This window comes from Ceratotherium simum, chromosome 1 (assembly GCF_057802395.1).
Source record: "Ceratotherium simum simum isolate JZ-2026a chromosome 1, ASM5780239v1, whole genome shotgun sequence".
In the NCBI taxonomy this organism is placed as follows: Eukaryota; Metazoa; Chordata; class Mammalia; order Perissodactyla; family Rhinocerotidae; genus Ceratotherium; species Ceratotherium simum.
Window position 1 is genome coordinate 1498906 of NC_141900.1, and position 14181 is coordinate 1513086.

Sequence of the window (14181 nt, forward strand, 5' to 3'; positions counted from 1 at the left end):
TGGCTTAGCGGTTAAGTGTGCGCGCTCCGCTGCTGGTGGCCCGGGTTCGGATCCCAGGCACGCACCGACGCACCGTTTCTCCGGCCATGCTGAGGCCGCATCCCACATACAGCAACTAGAAGGATGTGCAACTGTGATGTACAACTATCTACTGGGGCTTTGGGGGAAAAAAATAAATAAATAAAATTTAAAAAAAGACCCTCTGGGAACAGTTTATAAACTCTTTCGTGGTCTGCATCTGCCTCTTTTATAAAATGGCTGGTTTTAATAGAGAGTTATACACTAGTTTTAGCAAAACTTCAGCCATCAAGCGCAAGGTCCATTCAAATCAGAAGCAGATAAGTAGATCCATCCCACCTCCCTTCCTCCTTGAGCCTTGAGCCGGGCCCCGCCCCAGTCCAGTCCAGGCTGTCCTTCCCTCTGGCCCTGGTCTCTCCCTCCCTTTCCGGCTTATGGATGCCATCAACAGGGACTTTGCTCCTGATGGGGCTTAGATCCTGGCTCTGCTGTTAATGGCCCTGTGTGTGACCTTGGGGGAAACTTAAAGAAACTGAAACTCAGAAAGGTGATGTATAAAATGAAAGAGCTAGTGCCTGCCTTCTCAGGAGTCTGTGGGGCTCATGAAGAGTCCTAATATGTCAAGTTGCTGACCCTAGAGTGGCCCAAGGCAAGAAGAGTTTTCTTTAATGATCACTGTAAGTACATTCCTTTTGAACCTTTGGAAAGCCCGCTCACTCCTTTGTCAGAGCTCCTCCAGCTCAGCAGTGCTTAGGAAACGTGGTGTCAGGACCCTGCAGCCCTGTCTAGCATCAGACAGTTCTTGCTCTTCTTCTGTGGTCTCTCACACTTTTCCATCTCTTTGTCTTTCTTCCTACCATCTCTTCTGTTTAGAATGTCTGCTCTTTTCTCTCCCTTTTACAGCTAAATCCTTCTTGCCCTCCCAGGCCCAACCTGAAAACTGCAGCCTTCCGAAACCTTTCCTGGGCTCCTCCTCCCTCCACCCTGGAAAGAGCATGTCCTCCCATGGAGTTTGGTTGGCATTTTCTGTGCCTCTCAAGCACTCAGTGCTTTCTCTGTAATGTTTTTTTATTTATTTTTTTCTCTTCTGCTCAAAGATAAATCGTTTGAGGGTGAGCAAAATATTTTCCCAATTTCTCTGTATTCTCTAGAATACCGTTAGTCCTGCAGGTGCTCTGCAGTTTCCACGTAGATTAGAAAATATCTTTCTTATTTTGCAATTAATCCTAATCTAATGCTTAATTAATTAAACTTTGTTGCCGTTTCTATAATTGTTTTACACAGTATGTAAACTTAAAGAATTCACGTTTATCATTATATAGTAAGTTGTATCTTATCCCTCAAACTAGTTGTAAACTTGTAGGTGAAGACCATAAGCTCTGCAGCCGTGCTCCCGCCTCCACGTGTTGAGCATGGGTCCGGTACGTAGATGGTTGGTTTGGGTTGACTGCTCTCGCCCTGTCATGCTCTCTGAACACAGACTGGGCACTGAAGCAGGGCACACTGCCACAAATGCCTTTACAGAGTCTGTCTCCTCCAGCCAGAGTCTGCAAGGTTTTTTTCCAGTAGGCTTATCTGCTCAAATGCTCTTTCTAACTTTTCTTTTTTTCTTGTGCAGGCAGTCGTGCGTGCCTTCAGGACAAGAATGTTTCACTTAAGGACTTGTGCTGCTAAGTTGAGGCCGTTGACGGCTTCCCAGACTGTGAAGACATTTTCACAAAACAGACCAGCAGCAGCTAGGACGTTTGGGCAGATTCGGAGCTATACTGCCCCCGTTGCTGCAGAGCCCTTCCTCAGCGGGACTAGTTCGAACTATGTGGAGGAAATGTACTATGCTTGGTTGGAAAACCCAAAAAGTGTACACAAGGTAAGGCTCGTAGGAGCAGGTGTCTTCGTGTGTTTGATGTCTTGGCCTATTATTGGCTGGCCGTCCAGGTAAGTGCTTGTGTCTCAAGGAGCTGGAAGCCCTACCAACCCGAGTTCTCCGTGTCAGCCCAGCTTGGCTGTCAGCCCTGGCCCAACAGGAACTGCCTTCTCTGAAGGGACGTCCCCTCTCAGTTGACGTGCAGCTTGCTCGAGACCTTCCTCCACGGAACAGACAACATGTTTAACCCACAAGGATACAAAGAAGCCCTGGCACCACTTGCAGGATCTCACCAAAGCTGTTGTAGGCTGGAGACGCTGAAGAAAGGAAGCGAATGGAAAGAATGACCCTGCAGGACGCTCCTCCATCCCACTGTCTTAAGAACACCTTAAAGGGGCTGGCCCGGTGGCCTAGCGGTTAAGTTCGTGCATTCTGCTTTGGCAGCCCAGGGTTCACTGGTTCAGATCCTGGGCAGGGACCTACTCACCGCTCATCAAGCCGTGCTGAGGCGGCGTCCCACATAGAAGAACTAGTAGGACCTACAACTAGGATACACAACTATGTACTGGGGCTTTGGGGAGAAAAAAGAAAAAGAGGAAGACTGGCAACAGATGTTAGCGCAGGGCCAATCTGCCTCAAAAAAAAAAAAAAAAACTTAAAATCATCTCATGTAATTTCTGTATAAATACATTTTAGATGAGTATGCTCATGTTTTTCTCCTGTATTTGAATGTAAATTCTGGGAAGGCTTCCTTCTAATTTCTCTGTTACATGTAAGGCATTTCCTTATCAGAGCCTCTCTTTTCATGCATTTGCTTGACATAGGGCATGGCTAGTGGCAGAATTTCTTGGTAGTGTTTTGGCCGGTGATATTTATGGGTTTTGATAACCATTTCTTGGTTTCTAGGTCAGGCAGAGGGCCCAGTGCAGGAGCTGGAGGCTGGGTCCCCAAGTTGCTCAGGCTCCTTGTGTCCTGTTTGCAGGGCGTGGGGAGATTTGAAGGAGGCAATATGTGTGAGGTACTCAGTGTCTGCACAGAAGTGCCCAATGGAGGCTGACAGTCATCACTGTTGATTTGGCCTTTTTTTTGCTCTTGAATCTTGGGGTCTTATCATCAAAAGGCTACCTGCTTCTTTTGGACCCCTGAGAATCAGCTTTACCCTGATGTGTTAGTGACATTTAAGATTAGAGACATTGGTGTGACTGCTGGAGCCACCAGCCCTATTACATCAGAAATGTCACTGTGTCACAATGCCACACACAAAGTCGCGTCTGAACCTCATTTCAGCAAACGAGGGCATCTAGCTGGATCCTTCCCTGTTTCTGTGGCAACCTGGAAGCCATCTTGCTCCCTGAGCAAGGTGAAACCTGGTTTCCTGTGAGAGGAGATCTGGGGACTGCCCAGAAAGAAGTGCCCTGTGAAAATGGCCTTGCCTGTGATGGTGGATGTTAGAGGTTTCTGAAGACAGTAGCTGCATGGTTATCTCTAGAATAAACTTAGCCCAGAGGTTTTGGAATCACACTGTCATCTCGTGCCCAGGCCTGTCCCTTGCCTGCCTTTTCCAAAACATACCTCTTTGTGGAATCAATCAAGTCTTCTTAAGTTATATTTGGTTTTAGAGAGAATAGCACCTGAGAGAGCACGCCTTGTTGTACACAGGGTACCAGAGATCTCGGCTCAGGACATCTGTGCGTGAAGCCTGGCATCGTGGGATTGGGTGGGTGAAGAAGCACACTGTGGCTCTGTGGTGCAGAGCTCTGGAAAGTGGGGCTGAAGGGGTGAAGCTCCTGCTGTGGAAGCTTTTTGAAGAGATTTTTTATGGGGGTGTAATAGACCAGGTATAAATGGTGCCGATTTTCCTTGAAAAGTTTTTTTTTCCGTTCCTTAGATTTATTACTATTATCATTATTGTTATTTGTATTATGATTATTATTATTGCTTCTTTTTTTTTTTTATTAAGACTTATTCTTTAGAGCAGTTTTAGGTTCACAGCAAAATTGAGGGGAGGTACAGAGATTGCCCATATACCTCCTGCCCCACACATGCAGTCTCCCCACCATCAACATCCCCCACCAGATGGTACGTTTGTTTTAACTGATGAACCTACGTTGATGTCATTGTTACCCAAAGCCCATAGTTGACATAGGGTCAGCTCTTGGTGTTGTACATTCTGTGGTTTTGGACAAGTGTATGATGACGTGTATCACCATTATAGTATCCTACAGAGTATTTTCACTGCCCTAAAAATCCTCTGTGCTCTGTGCTCTGCCTATTCTTTTTTTTTTTTTTTTGTGAGAAAGACTAGCCCTGAGCTAACATCCATTGCCATTCCTCCTCTTTTTGCTGAGGAAGATTGGCCCTGGGCTAACATGCGTGCCCATCTTTCTCTACTTTATATGGGATACCACCACAGTGTGGCTTGACAAGTGGTGCGTGGGTCTGCACCCGGGATCCGAACCTGTGAACCCCGGGCCGCCAAAGCAGAGGGCGTGAACTTAACCACTACGCCACCGAGCTGGCCCCCCTCTGCTTATTCTTGAAAAGTATTTTTACCACATGGTGTCAAGGAAGGTAGCACATGATGGCTGGGAGGCACTGAGAGGTTCTTGGGCTGTGTTGGGGTGGTCACAGTGTCATTTGTCCTGTGGGTGGGACAGCACAATGAAAGGTCTACTGACAGGCACAGATGCAGTCTGCTGGGGAAGAATCCAGGGTGAAGATCGGGTCCTTGGGCTCTGGGGGTCATAGCGAGCACCTCATTGAGAAATTCTGTGAGGGGTATGCGTGGAGAATCTCAAAAAGGGGCATTTCAGTTTAATAAGAGATTGCATACAGGTTGGCATCTTTGGGCCAGATTTTATGCACTGGTTTCTGTTGCCCGGATTCTCCAGGGGACACCACGTCTTCTAGAGGGAGAGGGACAGGATGATGTAAATCAGTGGACTTAGATCAGTCCCCCTCCTCTGCCATCCCAGGAAAATGGAATTGATCCCCTTTCCAAGTTGAATTAGGCCTAATACCTGATGTATGCTTGTTTTTCGAGGGACACAATCCAGAGGTTTCATCAGATTTTCAAAGGCATTTGTGACCCACGAAAGGCCTTAGAAATAGTTGACTTAAGAATGCTTCATTTATGCTCTTGTTTTAGAGCAAATAGTTTAGGTAGAAATAATAAATTAGATTTTAAGAATTAGATTGATCATCATCTCCTATTTCTGCATCAGGTAAGGCATGTTGAGCTTCTGGTCCTGAGGGCTGATGCTGTCATCCTTCTCTCCCCTCCTTTTGCAGGGAGCTTATGGAGAACTGCTAGGACTGAACTTCTTCATATCTGGCAGACACAGAACAAATTTAGCATCTCCCCCTTCATGCCTTCTGCACTCTGCTTTCATATTACTTTTTAAACTTTTTATGATATTTTCAAACATGCAGTAGAGAGAAGAGTCTTAAAGGAACCTCCTTGAGGAGACCCATCACCGAACTTCAGCAGGTCTCCACAGTTTGCCAGTCTAAGTATCTATTCCTTTCCTCACTCACTTTTCTTGTTGTTGGTTTGTTTTGGGTGGGGGCCCACTGGAGTAATTTAAGGCCAATCCCAGACCTGACTCATTTCTGCCATAACTGTACTGATGTCAGGCTCTAACTAACAAGGGAGTGTGTTCTTAACCACACCCAACAAAACTAACAAGATAATTCTGTATTATAATCTTAGTCTATATTCAGCTATTTGTGATTGTCTTAAAGCTGCCTTTCACATTTGGCCTTACAATTTACAGCTGGTTGTTATATCCCTCTTTTTAAAGAAAACTTATTTTTAAATGTTTAATTGTGAAAACTGTGCTTGTGGTAAAGTAATTGAGCAATTCAGAGCTGCAAGCCCTTGAGTGCTCTGGGTGCCTCTGCGTCCTTGCCTACTGCCCAGTTAACTGGTCGGCTCAGGGTCTTCCTCTGCACCCTGTCTTGCCATCCCTCTCCTCCTCTTAATTCCATAGTATGGTCCTCCTAGACCATTGTCTCTTCCAGTCTGGCCTCTGCACTCTAGTCTTAAACACCTTGTCAAGTGCAGCTCACTACTTGACCCCATTAGGAACCTTCAGCCAGGGCTTGTTCTGTCAGCATACAAAGCCCTCCCTCAGGGTCTCAGCCATGTTGGGGACAAGTTAGATGGCAGCATCTTATTTTCATTTACACCTTAAAAGCATTTAGGATCAAAGCTAGATTGCCCTTGTTAGTGTTTAAAACAAACAATTAAGTGAAAACTGCTGAGCCCTTGCCAGGCTGCATTTGTAGAGTGGAGGCAGGTGCCCACCCACAGGCGTAGCTTGGTGTCAGCCCTGCCGGGGAGGATGCAGGGTTGGTCCCAGTGCTGGAGCTGGTGGAAGAGCCCTCCGTTCTCCTCTGCCCCGCAGTGCCCTCTGCCGTGGTCGTTGGGCTTTCCACAGCCGTCCTCAGTGCCTCGGAGCTCACTTCCCCTGCCTGGGCCTTCTGAGTGACTTCTGCCCACCTCCTAAAGCCTGTCTTCCTCTTGTTAACCGAGTCCATTTCTTCTCATGCCTCCTTTGGGCCAGCTCCTAAGTGTAATAAACAGCTGTCTGGTCCCGCGTGGCCGCTGCAGGAGCACCCTGTGCAGCACTCGAGATGGAGATCCCAGACTCTCAGTCCCCCCTTGTGGAGCTTGACCACGCTGCCCTTCTGGCCCAGGCAGTTCTGCTTTTTCCTTTTATGCTATGAAACAGAATCCTGTTATTTTCTGTAAATGAAGCAGATAAGTGGAGGAAAAACAGACGCACAACCTCCCCAGTACAGGGTGACATGTGCGTTTTCACTCTGCAGCTTTGAAACTGCCGTGGCTGCAGTTTGCCCCAGTTCTGTGCTAGCCTCAGGGGGGAAGAAACATACGTATATTTAAGCCCACGGTATACTTACTGGGATTTCAATGATCAAGGCTGTTAAACAGCATTCTGAAGTTGCCCCTTGATGATACTCAGCTCCCTACATCAGGAGGAATCTCAACCATGGTGACTTGTTATGTTAAATCAACTACACAAGCCGAGAGTATCTTCCCTAACTTCAGTACAGTGTTTTACTCTGAAGGGGTTGTGTTCATACAGTTCAGTTAGGGAGATAAAATTAACACCTTTGAAAAGTATAAGAAGCATGAAGCAGTGCCTTCACTGTCCTTGCGTAGCAGTTTGCAGCTCGTGACGGTTTTGTTGGAGGACTGTTGAGAGACTGCCAAGAGATGTGCTATGTGCAGGGCCCTTGAGCACACAGGCCAGTGGGAAATTAGATGAGCGGAACAACAGCTAAGTACAGAGAGAACCAGCCAGCTTCTGAATGGTCAGGAAGGAGCCTGACGTTGGAGAGGGTGTCTGTGTAAAGACAGAGACACAAGGGCCCAGGAGGGTTCAGGGAGGAGTTGGTGGGCACTTTTCAGAAGGTCATGGGGGCCCAGGAGCCAGAGGCAGCAAGTGAACTCCAAAAGTTTGGGCTGCCACATAAATGGAAAGGTTCCAAGATCAAGCCAAGGGGCATTTGTTTATTTTGTGAAATGGTGAGAGCGTGGACCCCTCTGTGGTTAGAGAGTTTGAGGGCGTCAGATAGGGAGCCCTGGCACTGATGGAGAGCTGACTGCACCTGCACCAAGGAGGGTGGGCTTAGCATAAAGGAGGGCTGCACCTTTGGGAGCTTGGGTTTTAAATGATTATGCTTTGTACTGTTGCAAAGGGTTTCTGGACCCAATTCCTGTGTGTTGTGTGCGTGTATGTGCTTCCCCACACTGACAAGCAGTTCTTGGATGCCAATAGGGGTCTGAGAATTGAACTCAAATCTGACACGATCTATCTAAAGATGGAATCAGATTCCAGACGTAAAGGACTCAGTCCCACAAGATGACCCTCCTCGGTTCAATTAATTTGCTAGAACAGCTCACAGTATGCAGAAAAACCCGATTACTCACTCGATTTTCGATTTGTGACAAAGGATAGTAAAGGATACTAATCAACAGCCAGATGAAGAGATACATAGGGCGAGGTCCCAAACAAAGGACCTTCTGTCCTCGCAGAGCTCGGGGCCCAGCTTGGTGGCACATGGAAGTGTTCTGGTTCCACAATGTGAGAGCTCTCGGAAAAGGGCCGATGAGCTGTTCCTTTGGGTTTTTACGGAGGCTTCATTACACGGTCATGATTGACTAAGTCATTGGCCATTGGCAATTGATTCACCCTCAAGCCCCCTCTCCCCTCCCTAGAAATTGGGGTGGGACTGAAAGTCCCAGTCCTCTGATCACGGCTGGTTCTGCTAGCAACTAGCCCCGACCCTTGAGTGAGGTCCAAAGTCACCTTATTAACATAACAAAAGGCAACTTTATGGCTCTTTTCACTTAGGAAATTGAAATTCCAAGGGTTTTGGAAGCTGTGAGCCAGGAACTGTGGACTAAGACCATATATATATTTTGGTCATCTTATAAATCACAATATCGCAACTGCATTTTAAGCAAAAATAATTTTTAAAAATGATGTCAGTAATTAAAGGACTGGAGAGAGAGATCAGAATAACCTTAAGGGGAAAGTGGACACCAAGAGTGGAAAAGGAGCCATCCATGGGTGGGTCGTGAGGTTAGGGCCTTCTCTCAAAGTGGTCGTGCCTTGTAGACCGAGAGTTCTCTCTGAAGCTGCAGCAGCGGCTTTGTGAACCTGGGCAGGTGTCCTCTAGGTGGGGCAGTGCACTAGAGCTTGGAGGCCAGGGACGCCAGATGACCAGATGCCCACTGTGGTTCCTCACAACCTCCCTCGAGAGTTGCTGTTCTGAGTCGATGGAACACCCTGTTGGGTACAGACTGCTGGGCAGAGGGCAGTGCTCTCACTTCCTGAAGAATGCCAAAAAGACTGCTTACGAGTGCAGTCATAGGTGTCCTGGATGTAATCTTTTCCTGCAGTGAAAGTCTGGTTTCCGTGAGCGTTTATCTAACAAACCGCCCCAAAGCTTGGTGACTTGAAACACCAGCAATGTAGTCTTTCTGATGATTCCCGGCTCTCATGCTGCTGAGGCTCAGCCGGGCTGCAGCTCCAGGAAGGCCCCACTCATGTCTGGCGCTTGGTGCCAGCTGTTCGCCGGGCCCTGCCATCCTCCTGGAGGCCAAGCGACCCCCTTACAAGGTCTCAGGGTAGCTCCAGGAGGAGAGGAAAGGCAAGGCGAGGTGAGATGAGGCTGCAGGCGCTGGATGCCAGCCCAGAACTTGCACACTGCCACTGCCACCCCTGGCCTTGGTCAAAGCAGTCTCAGGCCAGCCCAAAGGGCTCAGCTCTGATAGAGGAGCTGCACAGCCACTGCGAGGGGTGTTCGTGCAGGCATGGGAGGACATGTGGTTTCTATATGGTCTGACGGGGCCGCCACTTGTAGTCTAGAGCAGAGACCCAGGGAGTATCATTCCACTATCAGCAGATTCCATAGGGTAGAGCTGAGGCAGCTTTTCTTTGCTAATCTTGGGTGTTTATTCACGTTTTACTTGCACACTCATCCAGAGAGAAGAGAGTAGAGGTTGTTTGGAGATGTTCTCTCACCTGGGCTACACTGCGCTTTAAAAACAATGGCATCACTCTAATCAAGCATAAATTCATTTGGTTTCTATAACTGAGGAGTGCCCAAGTAGAACCCCCAATTTTAACTGCTTCCGGTACAAACAGTTCTGTGGTGACAAGTCAGGCAGGGCTGCATCCTAGTGCCTCCTAGACTCGGTGGTGGGCAGCACTCTGAGCTGGGCCTTAGCTGGGGACAGTTTGAGAAAGGCCCTGCTAGTGGATGGAGGGGTCTGAAGTCCAGTGCTATGCGTCCTGTGGTGCTGTCTTTTGAGAGCACTTAGCCCTAAAGCTGTGATATTTTATGAAGGTTCTTGGGGGGTGGGCAGTCGACTGCAGGCCTCCCCCACCTGGGCATCCTATTAGGACGTTGGGACAGTCACACACGGTGTTTTCAGGAAAGGCTCCGTGGGTGCAGGTAGGGTGCATCGGGAGAGTTGTAGAGACCTCCCAGCGCAGCCTTTTCGTGTACAGCAGAGACATGAATTACTCAGTCCCACACCGTAGCTGGGCCAGCAAGCACAGTAACCTGGGTGCTCAGGAAATAATGCAGGATTTGCCGGCGCACTTTCTAAGCCAGAAGAGCCCCTGTTCAGGGTGGCTAGGAAGACCTGCCACCTCAGAGCAGCACCAGCTCCCTCCAGGGCACCAGGGTGCTCGGGGAGCAGCACCTGTAGGCCAGCAAGTCACTGGTGTTCTTGGCTGTGGGAGCCACTGCCTGTTTGTTTGACTGAATTAGTCTGAACCAGCCAAACCCTTGTTTCAGGATGGCCATGCATCCATTTTCCTTGGTCACTTGTTGCCCTGAATTTCATGTTTGTAGCAGTTAAAAAGTATTATTGGGGGCCAGCCTGGTGGCATATTGGTTAAGTTCGCATTCTCCACTTTGGCAGCCCAGGGTTCACATGTTTGGATCCCAGGCATGGACCTACACACCACTCGTCAAGCCATGCTGTGGCGGTGTCCCACATACAAAATAGAGGAAGATTGGCACAGATGTTAGGTCAGCGACAATCTTTCTCACGCAAAAAGAGGAAGATTGGCAACAGATGATAGCTCAGGGCCAATCTTCCTCACCAAAAAAAAAAGCGTTGTTAATATCAGAACTTAAATAATACGATTGTCTGTGACAGTGCTGGGGTCTGAGGCCTGGACTGGTGGTCATTAGTTTATCAGCTGTGTGATGGCCTTTGCACCTGGGGTTTGGTCCACTCACGACGTGGCCAGAAGCTCCCCCACTCATTCCCCGGGGTGGTTTTACATCAGTGTCCTTGTCAGGGCACTGGCAGATGGGAGTGGTGGCCACCAGGTGATATGTTCCACACAAGGGTGTATACTGCGGGTTGGTGGGGCTTATTCCACTGCTAAAGTGGAGATGGCAGAGTGGCGAGGAGTGGCATCTGAAGGGGACTTTGGACAAGAGGAAATGGTCCAGTCAGTTCAGAACAACCCAAAATCGTAGAGTTCGACAGCTAGAATAAGCATGAGTAGCCCCCAGGTTAAGCTTTGATCATCAGTGTCTTGAAGAAGTATAAGTATACCTGCAGGTGCTTCTTAAAGTGTAAAAAGCTTTGCAGGTACATGGGTGTCCTAAGTAGCCTGTGCTCCCTACTCTTGTTGGCAAAGAATCAGGCACAGAGCGCTGAAGCCACTTCCCTGGCCTCGCCCAGCCCGTGGGAGGCAGGACTGGGGCTGCCGATCCTGTGAGCCGGCGGCAGTCGGGCGCACTGCAGTGGGTGCCGTCATGTGCCTGGCCCTTTTTGCACACACTTGCACTGGCCAGTGTATGCGACACAGTGGGAGCTTTTGAGATGGGCAAAGGGGCACCAGCTGGCATGTTTGCCACCCCTCAAAAGCTGAAACCTCCATGAACCGTCTCTGTTGTGAACTTCATAGCCAGGAACTTGACCCTGAGATGCTTGTGATCTGCTGACAATAAACAGGGCAAAGTCTGCTTACCTCATTCCCTGGTGACCAGTCCCACACCCTCCAAGGTGAGCACCTTTTGTGAGGTGAGGTGGCGCCTCTGGACTCTGGACCCTCCAGGTTCCTACAGCTAACGCCCCACCTAGCACCACACCTAGCAGTATGTCTGACACCCTACCTAGCACCACACCTGACATCCCACCTAGCACTGCAGCTGGCAGCGCACCTGACATATCATCGGACACCACTCCTGTCAGGCTCTTAGCCCCGTGAAGGAGTCTGAACCCGTCTGACTTTAACTCAGCAAGCGTGGTGAGCACCTACTATGAGCAGAGCACTGGAGTAGCTTCCTTCTGACATGAAAGGAAAAGGGACGTGTCTGCAGCCTCCGAAGAGCTTCCTGTAACTAAGAAGAAGGGCATGGTGACTGTAGGGGAAGTCCACCGGGGTTGTTGGAAGTCTGGGAGGTTTGTGGGGTGCATAGGAGAAGCATTGGCTTTTGAAAACACCTTCATGTACTGCAGTTAATGCTGTTAGTTATCTAAAATTAAAAGTAAGAATTCTGGTTTCATTTCAACCAGAATGTTACCCTTATTTACACTTGAAATCTATCACATTTTAGTTAAGTCATTTCAGCAACAAGCTGATGGCCTTAAACCCACTCTTGGGAGGTTAGTGGCAGGCCCACACCTGCGCTGACGGGCCTGTCCGTGAGCCACCCCACCCTCCTCCCGCTCAGCCCTGACCTGGCTCAGGCTCTGCTCCTGGACACAGGTAACTGCTTCCTCAGAAGCAGCACCAAAACCCAGGCTGGTCGGGTTACTTCTCACTGCCAGGCCACCCGAGACCTGGCCCCAGCCCACCTTCCAGTTCTTGTCTCTACCAGGTCACTCACACACCCTCCCTGTGGCCATGTGATGCATCTCTCTCCTCAGGCTCCTCATACCCACCTGTTCTGTAGGGCTCAGACCACCAGCCTCCCCTCTGAGCACCATCCTTCCCCTCATTTCTTGACACCTGTCCCTGCTCTGAAGTGACACATTCACTCATCCGTCCTGTCATTCCTGAGAGAGGAGCTCATCGTAGTCGTTTTCCTGTCCTCAAACCTCGATGCACGCTGTGTATAGGCAGCCTCAGTGACATTTGTGGATTTGAACTTTTGAGTAACAGTGCTCACCTTTTCACAAAGTACATCCTGCACACCTTTGGGAAGACCGTTCACATGTGGTGGAACCCTCTAGTCCTGCCGGGCGGAGGAGCTGGCCTTCTGGGGCAGGTGCCTTTCCTCCCCCTCCTCGGGCTGAGGTCCTGACCCCTTCAAGCCGCCGTTCCCTCTCACCTCTGGTAGACAGGACTGAGTGTCTGTGTCTGTCCATTGTATGTTCAAGGCCAGGCAGGAGGACAGAGAGTTTCCTTACTAAGTTATTTGTGCAACCGAGGCGTGAAGAAGTTGGAGGCTGTGACGTTGGCAACATATGCCTTGATTCTCAGTGTGAGTTTGTGGGGGCTGCGTGGCAGATTAGTAGTTAAATCTTCCTTGTGTTGCACGTGAAGCGGGAAAACCAGCGCACTGCCGTGTGGTGGGGCTGGGACTCCTGCCTGTCTTAGTCTGACGCAGAAGGCCACACACTCGGAGCTAAGTACCACACCCCCACACAGAAGCCAAAATCGGACTTTGCCTTGTTTCTCATGGGTGAAAAACCATTCCTGTTCAGGAAACTTTGTCATCAGTGGTTTTGATGTAACATGCTGTTAGATTACTGTGCTACTATATTACATTCCCCCCACCAGCCTCTTACTGTGCTTTCTCTTCCTCACATCTCCTCTGTCACTTGAAATATTTCTGGAGGTAGAAGTCACCACCCCTGTCCACATCGAGCCATAGGTTCAGGGCATCCAGACAAGATCAAGGGATAGTTTGGAATGAGTTTGGCTCAGAGAAAGAGAGAACGCCACTCAAGTGGCTTACACGGATGGGGTTTGTTTTTTTCACTCAACAAGACACCTGGGGCTGCTCGCCTCGATGACATGATGGCGACGCACCTCCAGGTGCAGGGAGCAGGTGGGACAGGCGCAGGTGTCATCTTCTTAAAGCTTTCTCTTTGTTTGGGAAGGGGCTCCCCTCTGACCAGTCACTTCAGCCTTGTGGTGACGTGTCCTTGTGGCGGAGCTGCAGACACTTAGTTCTGGCAGCAGGGAAGCTGCTGTCAGGGAGAGAACCAGAACCAGCTGCAGGTAAACAAGTAAATAAACACGCAAGAAAATAAAATCTCAGGTTGAGATTGAACGGACCAGGGCTGCGATTATCAGGAGGGGAAACCCTCTCCAGGCAGTGACAACACCAAGCGTTAAAGATGACGTGGGCCAGCATGTGGAGATGGTGAGCATCTCAGGCAGCAGGAGCCGCCGGCAGGGAGGGCTCTGCAGGCCGCACTAATGGAAAGCAGAACAGAAAGCAGCAGGTGTCAGGGGAGGCAGGGAGGAGGGGCGGACATCTCCTTGAGGAATGAGCCGCCAGCCACAAGGGAGGGGGAGAGAAAGTCAGGCTCAGCATCTGTGGGGTGGTGAGAACTGCAGGCCTAAAAGGACCTTCACTCTCAGCCTGTTTTTTTATCAACTTTTTTGAGGTCTGACTTACATTAAAACGTACGTGTTTTAAGTTGCAGTGTGATGGGTTTTGCCAGGTGTATGCAGTGGCTCCAGTCTACAGAGCTTTCTGTCACCCAAGTGTGAAGACTTTTCGAGTCATGGTGGAAGGGGCCCTTTTGTGTTGGAGTGGGCTCCTTGTCTGAGGGCGGG

General features: G+C 49.4%; 1 protein-coding gene across 6 annotated transcripts in view; it reads left to right on the forward strand.

The window, feature by feature from the left end:
- The window catches only part of OGDH (oxoglutarate dehydrogenase), a 394430-nt gene that overhangs the window by 327896 nt on the left and 52353 nt on the right, over positions 1 to 14181 (forward strand). For 3 of the 6 annotated variants that reach the window (XM_087427987.1, XM_014793632.2, XM_087428462.1), the window contains exon 2: positions 1637 to 1885. In XM_087427987.1, the coding sequence (XP_087284113.1) occupies positions 1664 to 1885 (222 nt within the window). In that variant the 5' untranslated portion in view covers positions 1637 to 1663. Of the gene's footprint in view, positions 1 to 640; positions 696 to 1636; positions 1886 to 14181 lie in introns of those variants that run through there. The other 3 variants (XM_087427045.1, XM_087428642.1, XM_087428584.1) reach the window with 3 other exon arrangements.